The sequence below is a fragment of the Zonotrichia leucophrys genome, chromosome 2 (assembly GCF_028769735.1).
Source record: "Zonotrichia leucophrys gambelii isolate GWCS_2022_RI chromosome 2, RI_Zleu_2.0, whole genome shotgun sequence".
NCBI classification, from domain to species: Eukaryota; Metazoa; Chordata; class Aves; order Passeriformes; family Passerellidae; genus Zonotrichia; species Zonotrichia leucophrys.
The window spans coordinates 36,118,758-36,141,177 of record NC_088171.1 but is presented as its reverse complement, the minus strand read 5'-3'; the positions used below and the strand labels follow the sequence as shown (position 1 = coordinate 36,141,177).

General features: G+C 41.0%; 2 protein-coding genes across 12 annotated transcripts in view; one reads left to right on the top strand and one right to left on the bottom strand.

Moving 5' to 3' along the window:
- ANKRD28 (ankyrin repeat domain 28) overlaps positions 1-5,956 on the top strand; it is a 123,632-nt gene extending 117,676 nt beyond the window's left edge. For 3 of the 4 annotated variants that reach the window (XM_064704579.1, XM_064704578.1, XM_064704577.1), the window contains exon 28: positions 3,956-5,956. In XM_064704579.1, the coding sequence (XP_064560649.1) occupies positions 3,956-4,242 (287 nt within the window). In that variant the 3' untranslated portion in view covers positions 4,243-5,956. Of the gene's footprint in view, positions 1-2,142; positions 2,248-3,955 lie in introns of all 4 variants that reach the window. The other variant, XR_010439121.1, reaches the window with a different exon arrangement.
- A 7,386-nt stretch (positions 5,957-13,342) lies between these two features.
- The window catches only part of BTD (biotinidase), a 38,571-nt gene continuing 29,493 nt past the window's right edge, over positions 13,343-22,420 (bottom strand). For 2 of the 8 annotated variants that reach the window (XM_064704569.1, XM_064704575.1), the window contains 3 exons: positions 17,917-18,151; positions 16,224-16,373; positions 13,343-14,919 (listed from right to left, as the gene is read on the bottom strand). In XM_064704569.1, coding sequence (XP_064560639.1) covers positions 13,729-14,919; positions 16,224-16,373; positions 17,917-18,135 — 1,560 coding nt within the window. In that variant the 5' untranslated portion in view covers positions 18,136-18,151 and the 3' untranslated portion in view covers positions 13,343-13,728. The other 6 variants (XM_064704570.1, XM_064704571.1, XM_064704568.1 and 3 more) reach the window with 6 other exon arrangements.

Sequence of the window (22,420 nt, the reverse complement as noted above, 5' to 3'; positions counted from 1 at the left end):
TTGAGACTATATCAAGCAGCCTTGATGGATTCTTTTTCTGACTGAAGAAATAGGCAGTGGGATATTTTGCATCACAACACTGACATTCTCTTACTTCAGTGTAGTCCAGATAAGTTCAGTGATCTGCCAAACAAGATTGGCATTTCATACAGAATTAGATGATAAGGGAGTTTAATTTTGGTTGTAGAAAGTTTTAGTGTTTTACATGGAATCTGTCTTGGTTCCTTATATAGAACATGTAACCAGCAGAGCCTCAGCTGTTATGGAGTGATGATCCACTTTTTGTTTTTGAATTTGTCCTTTCTGTAAAAGCTACATTGACTTTCTGCAAGCAATCTCTATTTGTATCTATAGCTGTATAAATTGAGTCTTCTGCTGCTATATCTGAGCATTATTGAAAAACATGAGCTTTGAAAAAAACCAGCATCACTCCAGTTACCTGCATTTCAGTTTATAAATTGTTTATAAGATTTTTAAAATTCTGAATTTGAAGTCACACTGCTTTTGTCATAGAGTATCTCTTAAAATGGTGAGATCATTTTTGTTTAAGAACTAATGTCAGTAGAAAAAATTTAATCCTCTTGGTTCTTAATAGGTTAAATGCAGCTGAAACAGCAAATTTACTCTCCAGTATACTTCCCCAAAGTGGTTGTGTTGAGGGTTCATTCTCAGCTCTGTATCAGTTCTTATTCAAATTTCTTTTTATTTTCCCCATTTTTCTGCACCAGTCATGATGAAACTGCCATCACCTTCATCTACAAAATTCTGTTGAATTGGACATTATTAATGCAAATTTGCCCATCTTAAATGAAATTATTGGCTTTTTCTTTCATTTGATACCATATGAAGTTTTGTCACTCAATCAACATTTCAGGAGGGTTTCTTTGTGTGTTTTGTTTTGTAGTGAAGTTTTTTCCCTGAGTATTTAACTTGTATTTTGGTTTATACTGGAGATGTCCAGTTTTCTTGGAAGGAATTTTTCTGCAAGTTGTTATAAGATGACTTCTGCCTCAGACTCTCATCTCTTTCCCAGTGCTAATACCTCATTCAGTTGGTCTTGAGAACTCTCATTGCACTGACCACATCACCAACCCTCTGATTTTCCTCTGGACACCTTCCTGGCAACTCTCAAGGCCCAGGGGAGGGGGCAGCTCTGCATTTGGGTAGGGGGAGCCTCAGCCTTAAGTCAGGGTCCATCATGCAGACTCTTGTTTTTTGTTGTGCAAGGATGCTGCCCCAACTCACTCTGCTTCTATTGCCCCATCTACAAATGAAGATAGTCAATATTTTGTTGTTGTTGTTCTGTGAAGCCTTGCACAGGTACAAGTGCAGATTATGAGGACCATTACAGGAGAACTGAGTTGAGAGTATTTCAGTGGAGTCAGTTCATTTACCAACATCATCTTCAAAGGAAATATAAAGTATTTATATCTGCTGTTTCCCTGGCTTATGAATTATCACTCTGCAGTTAAGTGTCATAAAATTACAATTTGTTCTTATAAATTTGAATTTGATATAGTGGAGTTAATATAAGTTAATGTGGTGTAGGACACAGATGTCAGTCTTCTGTGGTGTAAGCAGTTACTTCATCTTGCTATGTCTAAGTCAGGAATAAAACTGGGTTATTTCATTCCTGCTTATGAAAGCCAGGAGCTCGAGACCTTCAATTGTGTATTAATTATAAACACAGCTTTTAGAGAACAGAGAACTTTTAACAGAAGCAAGTATTTTGTTTAATCCTTACATTGACCTTTTTATGATGAACTGGGATGCACTGCTCCAGAAGGAACATGAGTATTCAAGACCCTAGAAGTCTTTAAAAGGGGGGAGGGGGGAAGGGGTCAAACAAACAAACAAATAAAATCCTTAAAATAGCAGATGACTGCTTCTTTTTCTTCTTTAAACTTTTATCAAGTCACATTAGTGAAAGGAATGGTATTGAATGTGACCAGCTTTAATAAACTTTGTGTGTCATCTTACCTTCACACAACCTCCAGCAACCGTAGATATGAATGGTGTGCATCTGAGTATCAGTTCTGAGCCTTCTGTTCTGCCTTACATGCCTGAAATGCAGTCATGATCCAGGTGTGGCGAGCCCTGGCCCTTGCTTCTGAATCCTCTCAAAATGTATCTCTTCTGCAGACTGTCACTGTTAACTCTGAGCTGTTTAAGTGCTGTGGTACCTTACTAACAATGAAACCATCCGCTGCGCTGCACTTCTGTACGGCCCTATCGCATGGTCAGCTGGTGCGTTCTGTGCTTGACTTCTCTGTGTTTCCTTGGATTGTGTGCTCCTTTGGGCAGGGACTCTTGTCTTGCTCTGTTCAAAGCATCAAGCACAAGGTCTGTCCTGAGTGAAAAATAGTTCAACTGTCCTGAGTGAAAAATAGCTCAATAGACTGTCCCCTGCTTGCTGTTTTCTTGATTTCTAGCTACAGTTACTTTCCATAATGTGCTTACTGGTTTAATACCTATGTGCAGTTGTACAAAGCAGTAACTGCTCCTGAGCTCTATCCTAAAACTTGATCTGGACCTACTTCTAAAATAAAGATGATTCCTTTGAAGTAGTTGAAACACTTGCTGGTAGAATGAGGATTGCCTTGTTTTCCCTGCCTTCCTAAAGTCTGGATAGAAGTCTGTCATGCACTTTGCATTAAAGCCATCTGTTATTTAAAATTACTTGGGTGCTTTTTACTTGGATGTTGTACACCTTGAACTTGTGGACTACAAGGTAGTGCAGGACTTCAGACTCCCAAATGCACCTGAATATGAATCTTCCTGTTGAGCTCATTGTGGGCATTTCTGTCCCACACAGTGAGAGATGCTGCAGGGTGGAGCCAGGGAGGGGAACTTGTCCTGCTCTTGGCATCAGAATTAGTTGTGATCTGTGCTGGTACTTAGGAGACTGCCCTGCTTTTAGAGCTGCCAGTGGCACCAGCAAGGACAGTCCCTTGGTGCTGTAGATGCACCGAGACCTGTGCCAGACCTCACCCTCAGGCGCCATCCGAATGGCTACGCCTGAGACAGGAGCAGTGCACGGATCTCTGCTGAGCAGAATTTGAAGCATTTTCCTTGACACTGAATGAATAGAGGCAAGTACACAGAGAAGGGGAAGCTGCAGAAGGAACAATGGTGGAGGATTATTAGAGCCACAGAAACCCAGAAGAGATGTCACAGCTACGTGACCTGACTGCAAATCATTCCACAGCCCAAGACCTCCTGCATTTGGGGGTTGTCACAGCAGCAATGCCTGGCAGAAGTTTGGTTGGACCAGTTGGGCAACCAAGTGGTCTCCCTGCAAGTTGTAGCCTGCTAACCCAGCTGGCATTTACTCAAACTTCTCTGGATTTCTTAATTGATACTATGCAAATAGAAATCAGGCATTGGCTTTATAATGTATGTTATTGAATATTGTAATGAAGTATATTACACTATTGTGATGAAGTAATTACACTCTGCCTTTTCAATTGACTGGCCTTGATCCTTTAGCCAGCTTGTTACTGAGATAGCACAGTGTTATTGAAGTGCCTGTCTGTGATGAACAGCTATGGTGGAGATTCTGGATGAAGAAATGTTTGAGCTGTAGTTTGTGCAGTAGCTCTTTAGTGAATGCTCTGTATCCTTGCTGGCTGCTTTTAGTTGTCTGTCCTCAGCCAGGTGACTTCCTCACCATTTTCAGATCTGGGCTTTTCTCACTGGCCTAGAGTGTTTGGCTCTGCTTAACAAAGCAATTACATCTTTTTTGCAAAGCCCATTAATTTCAAGATTGTTTTTATAATAAGTAGTTTAAAATTACTAATTGATAATGCGTTTTTCTTTGTTTTGTTTTGTTTTTTAAACAGTGTGGAGCTAAGCAATGTAAAATATCTTTACAGCTGAAAGATTGTATGAACTTGGAGAAATTTGTCTGTTGTCTTTATTTTAAATGAAGGTTTTGTTTTCTCTCGATGCGTAGGTTACACGCCGGCTTTGGCCTGTGCGCCCAACAAGGACGTGGCCGATTGCCTGGCGCTCATCCTGGCCACCATGATGCCTGTTTCATCGAGCAGCACATTGCCCGCCCTCACCTTCAATGCCATTAACCATTACACCAACACCTCAAAAACTGTCACCTTCGACTCCTTGCCAATCATGAGGAGTGACCACAGCTCCTACTGTACTTTCAACAACATTGGCAGGGAAGGTGGCTACCCCTACGCAGAAGAAGATGAGCTCAATGACTCAGATTCTGAGACCTATTAGAAGATGCTTTTTGTAGGTCTGAGTGAACCCTCACGCTGGAAGGTCAGACTCGTGCTATCAGAAAGCTGTTGCTGTTTGAATACAGAAGGAGGACACACCTTTGAGAAGATGTTTTTTATTGTGGTTACATATAAAAAAAAATCTGTGAGACTCTAGGAAGATTTTTAAGAGCATATTTTGCAGAAGAAACATAAATTCTTGAATAAGTACTTTGAATCCATGGCAAAAAAAAAAAAAATAAAGAATGTCAAAACTGTTTTATTTAACTGTATTCTACCATTCTGTTTCTGGTGCCGGGAGTAATTCCTGCAGACTGGGCACCCAACTTGGTGTAAATGAACAAGACAAAGGATTCAGATGCTAGATTCAGATGCTCTCAATAAACCTAAAACCATTTTGAAGGCAATAAATGAGTTTGGTACAGTAGGCATTGTTTGTGCTGCAAATTGCCAAAGGACCAAATAACTTAAAGATTTTTTTAATTAAATGCGTTTTTGTGAAAACTGGAATAGGTTATTTGAGAAGTTATTTCAACCAAACCTTAATTACTTCTGGAAAAGAAGCTTAGATTTGGGTTTAAATGTTGAATTTTATTTTTTTTTTAATCATCTGAAAGCCTTCCGACACTATTAAATGTACCATAAAAGAAAGCAGATGTGCTTTTAAGTTTTATTTTTTTTTCTTTTAGGTGAAATGAAAATGATCTGTCATACTTTTATAATACTAAAATTAAACCAGCTAACAAGGTGAAGTCAGGGTGAAAAATGTACAGTGTAATAAGGGAAGGAAGGGGTGGGAGATGTGGGAGGGAAGAAGTAATTGTTGCACAGTTACAGATTTTTTTTTTTAACTTTTGGGTTTTGGATGGAATTTTTCTTAATTTAAAAATACATTAATAACTTGCAAACTATGAAACTGCATAAAAAATTGAATTGAAATGTCTTGATAACCCTGTTGTGACTGAGAGTTCTTTTCAGTAATTTATCTACTTCCTTACATCATAAAACTGTATGTAAGATTAAAATTGTATATCCCTGTCACTTTTTTTAATCCCAGATTAACAAGGGGGGAGGGAGGAAGGGAGGTGAACTTAAAAGTATATTTCCCTATTAGAGAAAAAAGTACAGTGTCTGGTCTGTGGGAAGAGCTGTGTATCTTTGTTGTGCTCCATTTAGAAAATAAACAGCAGAAACAGGTCCCTGTAATGTAGTTCAGACTTGCCCAATTTTTTTTTTTATTTATAACAGACTACTGTGGTTTTTTAATTGCCTGAAGAAAGAAAAACTGACATAAGTAAGCTGAAGTTTTGTCTGTTAAATATGAATTTACTTTATTTGGCTCTGCTTTAACTATAACTGTTACTTTTCAAGTGAATTTGTTTATGTACATGCAAGGAATCCTTGCATGTCCTGGCAAACTACAAATAAATTACTACAAACTGATTCCAATTTCATTTTTATCCTTTTTTGTATTGTGAAACTGGAAATCTTTGATATTGTAAATTAACAGCTGCTTTTCTGAACATAGTGTGGAAACATGGGACAATATTTTGATCTATTTGATAATTCTGTGGGGTTTTTGAAGAATTAAGCATGTACATAGAAATAGTGACTGCTTGAATACTGTATTTACCTGCACTCTTTCAGTACTTCAAGATTCCTGTATATTTTGCAGAGTATAATAAAACCCAAATGTGAGTTCTACTAATGAATAATTTATTTGTATGTACTAAGAATTAATGACAAAGTCTCTTGTCGAGCTGTTGGAGTTTATAAAATCTCCACAAAGATTTTCCAGCATTTTAATTCTAAAGCGAAGGTGAGCTACTTAAAATAATTTTGAATATTACTTCATTATTCCTTCAGGCTTCCTTGTAAATACTGCTTTCTTAACCATTTGTGCCTGTGTTCACTGTTTATCTGTGAGCAGAGTTAGAGGACTTCAGGGAGGTGGTGATTTCTGTGCTCTCCTCCCTCTGAATCTCCCACATGTGTGGCTCTGTGGCAGCGATGTTTGTGCCACGGGCAGCACTCACAAGATCCACATGGGCCTTTCTTGGGATTCACTGCAACCATTTCCATCCCAAGGCTGAAGCAACGTGGACCCATTTTTTCCTCAAATGCTTGTGGGAAACCTGATGAGAACACCAAGTGGTGAGGCAGTTATTTAAAAGGTAACAGCTGCATGTTTCTGTTCATGAAACTGTCTGATGTTAATTCAAAAGCGCTGTGGAAGGATGATATTAATAGGCTTTATTATCTGTGCTGGCCTCTGTCTGACTTGGAGATGACCTGGTATCTCTGTGTGGTGTCTGTAGCCACAGGGCACAAACTATAGCAGGGGACACTCCTGGCCTGCTGGGAAATTGTAGTGCAGTAGAGGCTGGGTGACAGAGGAGGAAAAGCTCACATGGCATTGGTTTGTTGGAAAGTCAAAGATTTGGATATGGAATTCAGAGACACGCAGAAAACAGGGCTGTTTCATGTTTTTGTTTCCTAATGCCAGTCAGAAATTGTGCCTTTCATTTTGTTGCTGCTCACCTCTTTAAAAGTTTCTCACTGCATTAAAATGCATTATTTTAACTTAGGTTTTGTGAACTTTTTTGAGCTAAATATCTGTTTTTTCTAATTATAAATTCTTAAATTGACTTTGGAGTTCATAGTTACATGATTTGTATATCTCATCTGTCTGATCATTGCAGTTTGCCTGTACCTTGCAATTTGCATGTATTTGTTAAAAAAACCCCAAAACTCTATTACTACTTCGCAGTATGGGTGGGACAGTAATTGTGCCTTCTAAGTGATAATTAAGATTATTATTAGAATATGATCTAATTCCAAAAGTCGAACGTGATTTGTTTTAAGACCATGCTGCTGTGCTCAGAGACCACTTCTTAATGAGAGGTCAAGGAACAGCAGGCTTCTTGTCTCTGAAAAGCAAATAACGATGATGGTGTCTCGAAGGGCTTTAAAAAAAAATGTTCATACCTCAGTTGGAGGCCTGTTCCTTTCCAGAAAATTATGTTGGAACCTTCATTTTTCTAAAATAAATCCTCCTGATTTTCTACAGATGAATATTGCACAGCTATTCTTACAGCCTTTACCCAAACAATCAATTGGATTTTCATCAGGAGAGAGCAGCGAGCCTTGGCTGGACTACTGAAGCAATAGATCAGAATAAAAGAAACCCTTTATGTCCTGGGGAAGAAAAAAAATCAGATGGACTTAAGGAATGAGGACAGCTGGCTCTGCTCAGCTTTCTGTGTGCTCTGACTTCTGGGATGTTTTATGGGTTTTCCGTTCTCAGGATAAATGTTCTGCAGGAGAAAATGCCAAGTCAGTATTAACTCCTAGGCTGAGCTGTTACTTTTAGAGTGTCATGTTTCAGGATAAATGCTGGATGCTGATAAGATGAAGAATCAGTGTGTCTCCCCCTAAGAGTGACACTACTGCAGTTAAGGAGATTTTCCATGTAATTCGATATAAAATCTCTGTGTCCTGCTTTGTATTTCCTCCTTTAAGTTTTTCCATGGTTAAATGTCTCCAAAATAGTTGTATAAATATATGTGGAACAGTCAGAGCTTTTATTCTAGGCACTTTTTAAGACTTTGATTGGTTGCAATTGTTGGGGTTTTTTTCTGGTAATTTATTTTGTTTAAAATTCTGACTCGTCTATGTTCTGGTTTTGGCTACCAGGCTAAAGAATTAACAAATATTTGGTTAAAAAAGAATTTTAATATTTAAAAATTAATTCTTCAAAGTTTTTCTCCTTTTAACATCTACACAGATGTTAAAAGGAGCACTAAAGATCCCAAAGCTATTACCTGAACTGTAGGGAAGATGACTATTAAGGAGTATAATGTTTACAGATTCTCCAACCCAATTAATTCTGGTTTTGAGAAGAATTGGCCTTCCTGTCTTTGCCCACATTTTACCCATTTAAACACAACTACCAGCTGTAGTAGCTGTAGTAACCCAGACTAACATGCTCTATTTATAGCTACTATAAAAAAAAAAAAAAAAAAGAATGTTCATTAAATGCAGTTGGTTGGGGATAACACGAGTATTTAGGTTACTCAGGTTCTCTTTTGCCAAAAAAAAACCCCAAAAAAGAAGTGCGGTGATCTTTCTGTTGTTGATGCTGCAATAACTGGGTGAGAGGATCAGTGTGTAGAACGATGGGAAGTGCCAGTGAATACTGCGCAAAGAACTGGCTAGCATGACTTGAGAGAAGTTTGTCACAATCGGGAACATTTTTAACAGTGCTAGATGTCTGCAGGGAGCCCATACTACTCAATTCCGTGTTTGGATCAGTGAAGTTCACATCTTAAAACACTGAAACCTAAATGAAAAGGGTAAATGTTTATGGAAACTGCAGTTCTGCAGAACTGGAGGTTGTGCTCTGGCTCCCTGCACCACAGGGTGGGTGAGGGAGCTCCATGGGCTTCCCTGGCTCCAGCTGCAGGAGCAGCAGGAGGATCTTGCTCATCTCCCACAGCTTTGCACTGCGCCTCTGCTGATGGGATGTATCCACAAAAGAAATGCCATCACACTTTTGGTTAAAAAGCATTGATTCCCCCTGACAGTAATTTCTGATAATCCAGTTCTGATGGAATCAGACTAACTAGACTTTGGAGAGAAGGGCCTTTTTTAATCTCTTCATAAGTAGTTTAAACTTCTAACACAACTTCCATAGGTCTGAATTCAAACTTTGTAAAATTGATATTAATATCACGAAAAAGTATTTAAATTCTTAAAGCTGGTCAAGCCAATTCATACAAATCCTTAAATCCAAGACTGATAGTTATTGTTTCTTGCAGTAATCTCAGTGATTTGTGATGATTTCCTTATAATCCTCTTTAATATGCTGCTGGAGCTGGCAAGACAGTTGGAGTGGAATTCTGATTGGGATGGAAAACATTTTTTGTATATAAGTGTGTAACTGTGACTCTGAATCAGACAAGATAAGAGTTTATAAAACACGGGGCTCCAAACTTTACATATTGAAACCTGATGTGGTAAATGCTCTTGGGAATGTGGTGTGATCCTAGGGGTGATCATGTGCAGGGCCTGGAACTGGGTTTCCATGATCTTAGTGGACTCTTTCCAGTCATAGACTATGAAATGAGGATAGACACAGCACAGGCCTCTTTGTTAGCTGATAGCATTGGCTTTTTGCTTTTTCTGGTGTCCTTCTCTCACTTTAATATCCGTATGTTTTCAACTGTTAAGTGCAAAGGTATCACTTGCATGCAAAGGTGTCATGCATTAATTTTAATGATGAAACAACTGGCTATTCTTAAGAAACTATCCTGTTCTTGTATTTATGAGAATCTGTAAGCCTTATCACAAAATCCTTTCATTTTACTGCTTAACAGGAGAAGGAAATGCCTGGCTGGACATGGTGAATGTCACCCAGGCTCCCAGCATGATCTGTGTTCCCACTCAGACCTACTGAGAGCAAAATGGTCTGAAATGGCAGCCTTGGAAAGAGCATTTTGTTCAGTTTGTTCAGGCATCTAGAGCCCAGCAAGATCACAAGACTGTTTTGGTTTCCTTTCCCAGGGGAAGATTAGTTATAAACGTGACTAAAATTTTCAAATTCTACAGCTCATCTCACAACTGAACTTTCCTGACAGGGAAAGATGACTGTCCCTTCTTACAGAACTTGGAGATTTCTTGCAGCTCTTTCCAACCTGGTATCCCAGTCTCTTTAGCACACTATTTGTCTTCAGATAAAGCAGTATTTAAATTATCTGTGCTTCCCTGGTGTGCTGTGTGTTATTTTACATTAGGATAAATTTAGCTCTCTCCATTCCATGCTATGTTTTGGCAATTTTCAAGCTGAGGTTGGGAAAGAGATCTTGCAGTGTTCCCCTATGTAACTGTAAACATAGTTGAATAATAGAGAACCTAAAGAGCCTTTCAAACTTGTCTTCATGTTGATGGTGTCACTAAATATTTAAAGACCAAAAAAACACCTTACAATCTTTCCTTTTTTAATTAAAAATGCAATAGATGCAGCCAGAACTCTTGCTTTTCAGGTTTGCAACAGAGCAAAACAAAACCTGCTTTGAAGTCTTGTCAAAGGACAGACTTGCAGGGTTTCTCTGTACCTGGGATCTGACATAAGTCTGACATCACAGGTGTTCTACGTTAATAGATTAAATAGTTTTATAGCAAAATCTAGTGATACATGTATCCTGTCATGTATTTCCTGTCCCTTGCCAAACTTTGTTATTTAAACTGGCTGCATAATTTTCTAAAAATCTTTAAAATCTTCCTAATCTATTAAAGTCTTAATGAATTCAACCTTTCTAATCTCTTCTATCAAGAGTTTCTTTCATTTGTTGTGGCTCCCACTGTTATCTCTGATTCCTGACCTGTGTTGCTCACACCTGCTCTCCCAGCGTAGGGAAAAAGGAGAGCACAGTGACTCTCCCAAGTATTTTCATTGTTGCTGACTTTTAAAAACTTGATGGGAGTGATAGTTCAGTTCAACCTGTGAATATTTGGGGTTTTCATTTCACTGGCTGAGATCTGCCTCAAGGAGCTTATGCCCAGTTGGGCCTTGTGAAAGTCTCTGATCTGAGCACATTGTGTCACCTCAGCCTCTTCCCATGCCTCTTGATAGCTCAGCTCCCAAGGTTGTTTTCCAGCTGTTCCTTTGATCTGCTTTCTGGTGTTTCTCTTACAGTAAGGAAAGTATCCCAACATCCACCTGGAGAAACCACTGTGAATCCTGAAGTAGCAGATCCCTTATGAGGAACCTTCCAACCCCTCTGACTCATTGTGCTGTTACTCCTACCTGGACAGAGAGTTACTCTGGTTGTTATCCTGCCCAGGAGCAGTGTCCTTTACAGGCACCATCCCCTGCTGTCCCAGAAAGGAAGTTTCTTTAGTGTCAGTACAAATTCCCAAATCCTGGTTACACTTTGGTCCACAGACCAAAGTGCTTTAAAGCTGCTCTAGATTTTAGCTCTGCTTCCTCTATGTCAAAAAAATCCTTGTGTCCTGGTTTGGTTTTGTTCCACTCTCAGACAGGAATGCTGGGAAGCTTTAATAAAACTGTTCATATCCATTAGATGATGGGATGCATTACAGTGTAACTCGTGAACATCAGCCTCGCTGAAGGCTTCTCACACCTCCTTGGCATGTGGTAAGTAGCTTTACTCACAGGACTGCAGGCTTGTTTGGGAACAGAGCAGTGCTGGGATTGCTGTCCCAGCACACACTTCCAGAAACCACCAGTGTGTGGGGGTGTTGCTGTTACTCAAGGATCAGGGTGGGAGGTAGGAGTTGATACTTCCTGGTATTCCATTGTGTCTTGTACTGCCTGTTCAACCTTTCCAGTGACTCTTTGCTGGAGGCAGCTGTTTTGGGTGAAGGGAGCAAGGTATGAGAACACCCTCTGATACTGCCTGCTCTTCTCAGGGACCAGACAGGAACATGCCTCATGCAAACTCCAGTGGGGCTAGAAGGTCTTCTAACAGTTTTACCATACCCAGATGTGGAACAGCTCTTTGGGACACACTTTGCAAGTATTTCACAGATAAGTACCTCTTCTTTCCTTAAACTTAGCAAATATGTGTAATGCTATTTATTTGTTTAGCCTCACTTACTATGATAATGGTCTGCTCTGGAACTAAATCCCAAGGAGTATTTTAGTGCATGGAGCTGCATGTTTTTCAGCCTCCAAAGTGGAGAGTCCTGAGAGCTGAAATCTCCAGTTGTTCATTGTTCCATTCTTTCAGACTTGGTCATGTGGTAGCAGAAGCACCAGCAGCACCAAGCACTGCAAATGCTTTTCTATTCTACCTGTACGTCCTGGAACTGTGCAGCATCCAGCAAGAACATGGTATGGGTGCCAAAGAATTAATGATCTTAAACAACCCTGTGGTGGAATGGCCTACTTTATAGCAGCAAGGTTATGCCTAATGAGATAGACATTCCCTCTCCATATTTCTGTCCAGTATATGCTGCAGGATAAACAACCTGTGCTGCTGGGTCAGAGTGGTGTTCAGCAAGGGACTGAGTCACAGGCATACAGACTGGAGAAGGAAGGTTTGATAGAGCCCAAGATCTTCCATAATTATACACTAATTTTGTGCAAATATCTAAGAAACCCTAAGGTAGAAATTCAGCAGTTTTTTTGGTTGTATTGCTTGCTGAAACCAGAAAAAAACCATTTGAAGCAGAGGCTGATTGAGCACCTCTCAGGACTCATCCTTGTAGCTGTGGTGGTTTCAGTTTGAACCAACTGGGACCACCAGAACAAAGAGAGACTCTGAGCTCTCTGTCTCCTGTGCTCTGCTCCTCAGCCCAGTAACAGAGCAGCTGGAACACAAGGACTCACCAAAGGAACAGTTGTGTTTATTCCATTACTCACAGCCATTACCCAGATGAAGTCATAATAACCAATAAGACCCCATAAAATTATAATGGTTGAGAATACATTAACTCATCTGAATGTAACCCCAAATTAATAACCTTTGAATATTCTCTTCCCAGCTTCTGCACTGCAGTAGAACAGCTATAGCACTTAATCTAGTTACTGCTCTGGAAAAAAATGGTGTGTTTTACTCAGCAGCACAAACCTGCCATCTGGCACATGAAGCATTGATGCAAAATCCTTGCTGTCCCACAGCTTATTATGTGCTTTTCATAACTCCCCTTAAATAAATTAATGAACAGTGTGTAAGATGTCTTAAAGTCAAAACAGTCTTAAAATGACTGCTCTTTTAAACAGGGAAGTTAAAGTACTCAAACAGTACATAACATGGCCACTGACATTTAATGCTGATGTTTTCTTTGAACATAATTTCTTGTGAATGGTGTCTTGCTGCAGTCTAGGTTTTCACAGTCACTGATATCCTGTTCCCCAGATTAGCTATTCTGTAGATGTTTACAACTGTAACATTCAGTTAAATGTGTAACAGGATTACAGATGAGTGGCCAGTCCATGGTAATGATTTCAGCTGGAAGTTTTTAACTCTTAAGAAAAAAACCAATCATGGCATCCTAACCAGAGATCAGAACCTCAGCACATAAAAGCTACATGTATCTATACCTACATGATCTTGTCCATGTTAAGCACAATATTTGCATTTTCTTTCCCTTTTTATTGCAGTAGTTTTCCATTCTAATAATTTCCATACTCCCAGCCAGGACCCCCAAAAATCAAAGGATTAAATTAAAAGGAACAGATTCATTTGAAATGAGAAGTGTTATTTTCTGGTATCAATCAGCTCACCAGATCACAGCAAGCCTTTATCTTTGCAAGGCAGTTCTTTCACTCCTGGTAGGACATAAGTTACCAGGGTACAGACTTTATTTACAGCCATTATTCCAAATGTGGGACCTAATCAGGCAGTGATGGGACAAACACACCTGAACCTCTAGCAAATATGGATATTTAACAATTTCTGTTAAGATACAGACTCTGAACATATGGGCTGTCGTTTTCTGACTCAGTCTAGTATCTGTGCTAGTCTTTTTCATACCATCGTCCATAGAGAGCAGCTGTCAGGAGGCCAGCAGATGTTCTGTTTTTGCTGAGGAAATAGTGGTTGTTCTTCCAGCCCATGTGATCAGCAAAGTCCAAGGTAATACCAGATGTCAGCAGCAAAGGAAAGATGTAAGGGGTGCTCATATTTCCCCATAGCTGGAAATCTATCAGAGCAGTGGCATCCGTGACCTCCTGTCCACAAGTGCTAAAGCTGAGCCCACCACACTTCACCAAGGCACAGGTCTGGACATAGTATGTGCCATGCACTGTGTGGAGCCCATCAAAAACTCCCAAAGCATATAATTCATCAGTTAGAACAGCTTTCTGATAGTTTAAGTAACAACAAAGGCTATTGGCACAAACCTGGAGCTCTCCCTTTTCCCCCCATAACGGAACAAAAGTGAAGTTGTCATACATCATTTCTGCATAAAAGGAAGGAGGTGACTGTTCCTTTCCTTCTCCTTTTTCAGATACTCCGCCAGCAGTCTCTTCTTGCTCCTTAAAGCAAACTTCATCATCCAGTGAGGTGCTTGTAGAAGTCCTGCATGAGCCATGTAAGTTCTCTCTAAATCTTTCATTACTCTCTAAATTGGTTTTATAATCTGCAGTAGTCACAGGAATTTCTGCTACTATGAGCTTGCCACCATAACTTTCCATGTTGTGATAGATGAATGATTTGACTGGAGTGTATATGCCACTCCCTGTCATGCCCAAGGTAGGGTGGTGGATGTTGGCTGCTAAAATATTGACATTGAAAGCTGTTGAAAAAGCTTGTTGGAACTCTACAGCAGACAGAAGCGGGAGCTGGTTCATCCAGGCAGTTGGGTAAACAATTTGCTTCAAATTGTACTGTCTGATGAGGCTCACTGCAGGCTCATAGAAGAGTATATCGAAGCACGTGAACATGCCAAACGTGCCAGCAAAAGGGGTGTCAAAGAGTGCGTGGTCTGGCCGGGCAGGGGTGTCGAAGGCGCTCTCGAAGTACAGGTTGTGCTTGCGGTAGGTGGCCAGCAGCGCGCCGTCCGCGCCCAGCGCCACGTTGGTGTTGAACTGGAAGCGCCCGTCGGGCGGGCACCGCGGCTCCCGGCGCTCGCACGGCTGCTTGGTGCCCAGGTTGGCCACCAGGAAGATCTTGTTCTGCAGGGCCATGCAGCTCAGCCGCTGAACCACCTGCGGCACGGCATGGGAAATGGGAGCGCGCGACAATGTGGTGGAGTGAGTTTTTCTGTGACTTATTTCATGTCGTTTTGGAAATTCAAAATTGAACGCGTTTAACCATATCCGTAAAATTTAAAAGCACTGATGACTTTGTGACAAAAGCTACTGGAGCCAGTAGCTTTGTAGGCAAAATTTCAAATGTTTATTTTAAAACATCTCTGAAAAAAATTGGCAAAGTTTTATTTCCTCAGAAGGAAGTAAGTAAATAAATCTATGCCAAGGGTGTTAATTTTTAGAAACTTGTGACTTTTAGGAGCACCAATGGCTTTAAAATACTGTATGTCAACTGAAAACTTTGCCAAGGCAGCACAACTGATCTGCGGTGCCTTAAGAACAGCAATTGTCTAATAATTATAATCTGCACCTGGATGTTTTTACTATAAATTTTTAAAAAGCAATTACTACCTATGATTTAGAGAAGCAGAGATGGAAAGGGACAGACCTTGCATATTTTACAGCAAAGAAACAGAAAATGTTGCAGACCCCACAGTATTACTGGGATATTTCTTCCGTAACACAGAGTGCTGTACCAAGGACTGACATTACTGCAATCTCCAAACAGCAGCTGAATGGCAAACTAAGTTCTTGCTTGCTTGGCCATGGTCATTGGTAACAAAGATTCAAATAGATCATTGTTTACAATTGTGATTCACGCTCACACACAAATCCTGCTCACTAGGTACGGGCATGATTTCTTTCCTTATATTGATTACTGGAAGAATTAGCAGTCTGTATTTACTGAGCATGGTTATTTTCAGTTCAGGTCCAGAACAGTCAGTGACAATACTATTTTTGTAACATCCAGGTCATATCTTATGTAATCATGCTTGGTCCCTGCCAAGCTGTGACTTCTATTACATTCTAGCAGGTAAGTCCTGTTACTTGTGCTAATAATTTGACAAAGATTGCTGAGTCAGAATGCTGAGATGTCATTAAGTCACTGAAGACAAATAATGAGAATGGACCAAAAGGGAAGATACTACTGTCTTGTTTTATATAAAACAATGTTGTTCAAACTAAAACCACACAGAACGGATCTTACAAGAGAGTAGTTACCATTTCAGAGGTTGGGAGGAGGAGATGACAAATCCAGATGGTTCATACACAACTGATCTCCCTGCACGTATGGATCTAAACCCTCCACTGCTAAGAATGAAACCAGAAAGGAGCTACTGTCTTGCTTACTTCCCTTTGAACTACTTCCCACTTGGAGCATTCAGTTATCCCACCCCTGCAGGCATCACCCCTACATTTACCTCTGTGTCATTGTACAAATACGGCTCTCTGCAGGGATTCCACTTCCCAGGGTGTGAATACGGAATGAAATCCAGGTAAGGGTAAATGGAGCTTCTGGTGAAGTTGAAGCCATGGATTCCATCTTCAGGAAAAACAATGATCTGTGCCCCCTGTATGTAAAACAAAGACACATTTTGTAGACAAAGCAAAGGAAAAGGGGGGATCTCATGGGTAAAAAGATCTAAAGAAAGTTAAGGATAACCCAGTTATGTTTTGCCAATAATGTAGCTTGAAGATGTCTTTTCTTCAGCTTCATAGTAGGTGTAACTATGTAACAGGTGTGTAACTATATGTATAAAAAAATTTATTTAACTTGATGCATACCTTTATCTTGAAAAATAATGCATTTGACATCATTTTAAGGGCATGCAAATAAGAGTATACCGCATCCAATTTCTTACCAAAAGTATCCTCCCTTCACACAAGTTATGAGAATGTCATCATTCAGGTTAAAGACTTATGATGTTAAAACTTGTCTTAATTTTTTTATCAGAGTTATGGTATTTGCAGATACACTTTGTCAAAGTGTACAGCATCACTTAATTAATTAGGTATTGGGTGATCTACACCTCTCTGAATTTTCCCAAAGCAAATACAGACTGACAGACACATGAAGAGACATCTCTAAATCCCATTGTAGTATATGGTTGGACAGGGAGTGTTGATTTCAGAAACAGCTTCACTGTGGGAGCAGTGCACAGCCTGGTAGAAATGTAGCCATGCCAGAGGCTCTGCCTGAAATTCAGGGAGATCTGAATAGTTCCTGAAAATGAGGTGGATTCTTCTTAAATCAGACACAGCTCCAGTCACTCAAATTCCTGTTTTCAAAAGTCAGCTCAAACGTGTTATCTGTGTGATGGTTCTGGGGTAATTTTGTGTCTTGGGTGCAGGGCTGCATAAAAATTGCTATTATGCTTCTGCCCAATCATCTGAACTTCTCAAAAAAAATAATATCATGTTTTCAAATTATATAAAAATAGTAATTCTTCTCTCCCAGAACAACAGATCTCTGAAAACTGCAAGTCAGTTTTTCTCTGTGCAGGGCCAGTAACACTTGCTTCCTGTCACTAGAACCAGCCTGGCCTTTCTTGGGAGGGGAGGAAAGAGGGCTGTGCCTAAGAACAGCTGGCAATACTAGTCTCTCTTCTCTAAATATATTTAGACTGAGAACTATTCCATGGTGGGTAGGAGAAAGGAATGGAAAATTTTAGTTCCACAAAGCTGTTAAAAGCAGAACATTCATTTCCAAAGCATTTGACTTCTTTAGTTTTTAGAAACATTCAGGAATTTCCATTGAGAGCACTGGAATAAAACCAAACCCAAGACAGCTGCCAGCAAGACAAACTTTCAAGGAAACCCTTCCATTTAAGAAAACAGAAAGGAGCTAGGTATTCAGACCAAAATAGAAAATTAATTTCCCTATACTAAATAACAATGGGTGTGTTTTTCCAAGCTTGGAATAGCCCGAGTCGGGCGGGATGCTGACTGGCCTGCTTCTTTTTCAGAGCTGCTGGCAGTCAGATCGTCTGAGAACCCAGACCATAGCTCTGGATATAAATACGGCTTCAGTTGCCTGGGAACACAGATGTGAAAGGTTATCTTCAAACAGCATACAGCCAGGGCGCACGCAGTGCTGCCCGGAGCTGGGCATACCTGCCTGGCAGCAGCCAGCACCTGCTGCTCATAGATGTCGAGGTTGCGGCCCATGAGCTGCAGCGCGGCGCGGCGCTCCACCCGCGCCGCCGGGGCCGGGCTCAGGATGGACTCGTGCTCGTACACGGCCGCCACGTAGTGCCCGTCCCGCCCCGCTCCTCCTGACACCGCCTGGCACAGGAGAAAGCAGATGGGCAGCTTCCAGCACACAGCCACCATGGTGAATGCCAGGAATCTGCAGGGAAAATAAACCCAGACAAGTGGGGTGGGGGAGCTTGAGAAAAATATCATGCCAGGAACTTAAATTTACAATTAAGCGTGGATGGTAACTGAGGCTCTCAGCAGTGTGGTGCTTTTAAGTTCCTGGATGACCACGTGCATGTTGTTTCTAAACCTTAAATCCGTCTACACTGGTGCTTTGAACAACTGTGTCCTGTTCAAAAGCATTTAAGCTTCATACGTAGTTCCAGTGATCTCCTTGCTTGGTTTCCCTTTATAATTAACGTTCATTTATAGATTATTTCACCATATATCAAAACATCTTTGAGAAAAGTTTAAAGCTGCTCACAAATTTGCAGTTCCTCCCCCATTCAGTGATGGGAGATGTATTTAAAAGTAGCATTTCCTAAAATTACTGGAAGACTGTATTTAGCAGTCAAGCAGAAATAGGACTTATTTTATCAACACTGAAACAGATAATTGCCAAGAGAATTACACCAGACAATACTTCTGCATCTATCATGAAAATGCCTCTCCTAATGGATTCAGAATTCACTGTATTCTAGCTCCACATATGAAATAGGCAAATATTTCTCCTACAGTGCAGCTTTTTTGAACACTTACAAAAATGTTGAGTGCAATTCAGATCGGCATTCCTCCCACATAATGCAGATAAGTAAGTTTAAAAATGCTTTCATAGTAACAAAAATAAATCAAAAAATCTATCTAATTTGCATTAGTTAGCTTTTCTTTGAAAAAATGAAGAATTATTGAGTCTGGAAGGCTGGGACACTCTGCAATATGGGCTCCCCATGTAACCTTTTGACTTCTCAAGTTAGGGAAAGATTTAGAACAAGGACTGACACAGTCACTGGTTGTGCAACACTTCAGGAAGACTATAGAAATGCCTTTTTATTCAGAATTATTCTCATATGGGAATTCTATGTTTGTCACCACAGTGTCACTAGTATCATTAAGGAATTAAATCTCGAATATCAGTGGAGTTGAAAGAGGGTGCAGGAGAGATTACTGGTGCTATATGTTGATAGCCCTAAGTTCAGTTACTGACTTTTTAATTGTATTTGCTCTCTGGGAACTTGCATTAAAAAAAAATAATTCCAAAACACTCTTAGTGCCCTTCAATCTTTGTGACCTACAGCTCCCTGAATTTTTCCAAAGCAAATAAAGACTGACAGACTCATGCATGAAGAGACTTCTCTAAAGCTCAGCAGGAAAAAAAGATCAATTCTAAACTAATCACAGTCTTATTTTTATTTATATTCTATTAAATGTAGTTTTGTACCTAAAAAAAGAAAGTCTATGGCAAGTTAACTGAAAATATCTCTTTGCTTGAATTCCAGGATGAAAAGCAGCTAATAACAATCCTCAACACTGCTTTTTTTCCCTAAACACCAACTCTTTAGTACCTAACAATGGGCAAATGCAAAAAGCATTATGTAGGAGAGCAAAATTATAACCTTGGTGCCCATGGTAGGCAGAAGAATTGTTTGCTCAACCAAAAGGACTTAACATGTAATAGTAACACTTCTAAGGGTACAGGAGTAACTTAGCTGTTCAATGCTGCTAAGCTCACCGACATATTCCTGTTTCCTTGAGCTTTAACTAGTCAGTGTGTCCGTACATACATGCCTTCAAGGGTAAATTTATTTAAAGTGTGATGAAAACAGAATAAAACCTTGGCCACTCTGTAATCAGATGGATTAAAGATACTGCATTTATGTAAACAGTTTTGAAAAGTGATGTATGACAAGCTATCCTTGCTATTCTGCATGTGGAGGAAAACATTTGGTACTTTTGGGGGTGATTTGGAAGTGCATGCCAAGAATGGAGGGGCCTCCTTGCCCTGTGCAGCTCAGCTTTGCAACTGCAACACCAAAGCACATGTGAAGAGATAAAGCAGTAGCAGGAGGAGGGAGTTCAGGAGTGGGAAACCTCTCACAGTTAAGGAACATACTGAAAATAAACAAGCTGTGCTGCACTTCACTGACAAAACTCTCTTTTCTACTTCTTGTCACCCCTTCCAAGCCAAAATGCCTATTTAGGGCAGGAATGGGCTCTAGTCAGCTGCTCCTTAATAAAGTTGACAACTAAGATGTAATTAGAATTCATCATTATTAGTGATGGAAAAAGTTGGAGAGTTTCAGAACACGAGATGGAATTGCTATGCATTAGAAAAACTGCCTTTTTAAAATGCCAAACACACCAATAAAAAAAAAAACAGGTAATGAGCCTCTGCAAAATGTTGCATTTTGCAAACATGCTTGGAGAGGTCTTGTTTCTGTACCATGTTTCATTTTCTGGTGATCAGAAACACTCCAAAGAAGTAATCTGAATCTTTAACTCATTTACATGCACAAGAGGTTTAGCACTGAACAAGCAACTTCACAACCCCATCTGGCTGAACCTGGGGCAACTGAAATAACTAAAATAATTCCTCTGAGTCTCCAGTCCTCTGGGCTGTGATTACTGCCAGTCCTACAGATGGTGGCTGAGCACTTGTGTGAGTGCTCCCTAAAGCCCTTCCCCTGTCTGACAGCTTAAACAGCAGGGCTCTGCTCTCTCATGGATTGCTTCTAACACACAGAGCCATGACAAGCCCCAGGGCTGGGCTTGGGTGTATTAAACTTTCCAGCCAAAATAAGGATACCAACAGGGTTTACTCAGCCCTTGGGCTGTTGAGATTCCAAAAAGTGTGTCTCTGCCACACTCTGGATGCTTTTACTACAGGAAGATGTCACACCATCTCATAAATATTTTCCTTGAAGAGAAGTTAATTTGCTTAGGATCTACAGAGCTATCACCTCACCTGAGCCATGAGTTTAAAATTTCATTACCTGAAATGCTTTACAATTTTATCTCTTTTTATGTCCCTTTCCTGTGATTTATGTGGCCTTTTGCCTGACAGACAAGCTTCAGCAGGATCATGTCACCCTGTGAAAAATAAATATTTCACAGCAGTATTACTGTCATGCAGTCACAACATTCCAGCTGTAGCTCTCCACAAAGGGTAAAAAGATTGGTGTCCAAGTTTGGATGCCAGGTTTCCTCCCCAGTCACACTGGGGCCTGTTTTCCTTTTCAGAACCATCTGATCTCAGTGTGTTGTGAAGTAAAGCATCCAGTCACTCTCTTTTCAGCTTTGGAAGCTTAGAAGTCTGTCACCTGTCACCACACCTGGAGATATACACAGACAAAAGCAACACATACCCTTCTTCTTCACACTTCTACACTCAGAAGAATCTTGAAACAACAGAGGTAGCACAGCACTAGTCTGAGTTCTCCTGAGTGATTAACAGCAAATGCATGTTAAGCTATGCCCAACATATAGTATAATAACATAAATAGCACCATAAAGAGTAATAATAGTAACATGAACAGTAATGATTACTAGGTAAATATTCAATTTGCCATGAAAAAATAAAGTGTTTTTTAGGTTGAATGATAACTGTGGATTGTGATGTTGTTGCCATTCTGCTATATATTATACAATGTATTTTAAAAATACATAAAATATAGTGAAATTCAAGGTGTTTTCCACTGATACCTCGTGTCTACTGCTTTTATTTGCTGCATTATATTACAATATTTTATAATGTAGGTTTTGTGAAGGTTTTTGCTATCTATGCCATCGGTGTTTTGTTATCTATGTGTTTTTGTTGTTTGGCGGGTGAGGGCGAATGGAGCGCTGCTATCACCAGTGGTTCGGCTGGACAATGCGGGCGGTGGCACGGACAGGCCGGACCGTGAGGCGAGGACATGCTGTCACCTGTGTCACTTGAGCGACCCGTGCCGGGATGGGCAGAGGGGCGTGCGCCACCCTCAGTGCGATTTCGGGAGGGTGCCGCGCACTCCTCCGGCGCTTTCCCTGCTGCTCTCCAGCGCCTCACGCAGCCCCCGGACTTTGCCCCGCTCCGCGTTCGCCACCTCTGACCAGCCCCACACAGCCGGAGCGCTGCGGGACGGCTGCCCCGGGTACTGGGCGGCCCTGCGGCTCATGGAGGCCACCGGGGCCACTGCTGGGCCTGCAGCGATCCATCCATCCATCCCTCCCTTCCTCCGTCCCTCCCGGCCTGGCCCGCCCCGCTCCCGGCCCGCCCCGGGACCACCCGGCCGGGTCCCGCTCCCACCCCCGCGCGCCGCGACCCTCACGCTGCAGGGCCGGCGCCTCGCGGCCTCCGATTGGCTGCCCGCGCTGGCCAATAGGAAGCTACCCCGGTCTCCGCCCCGCACCGCTCGCCAGCGGGGTCGGGGCGAGTCCCTCGGGC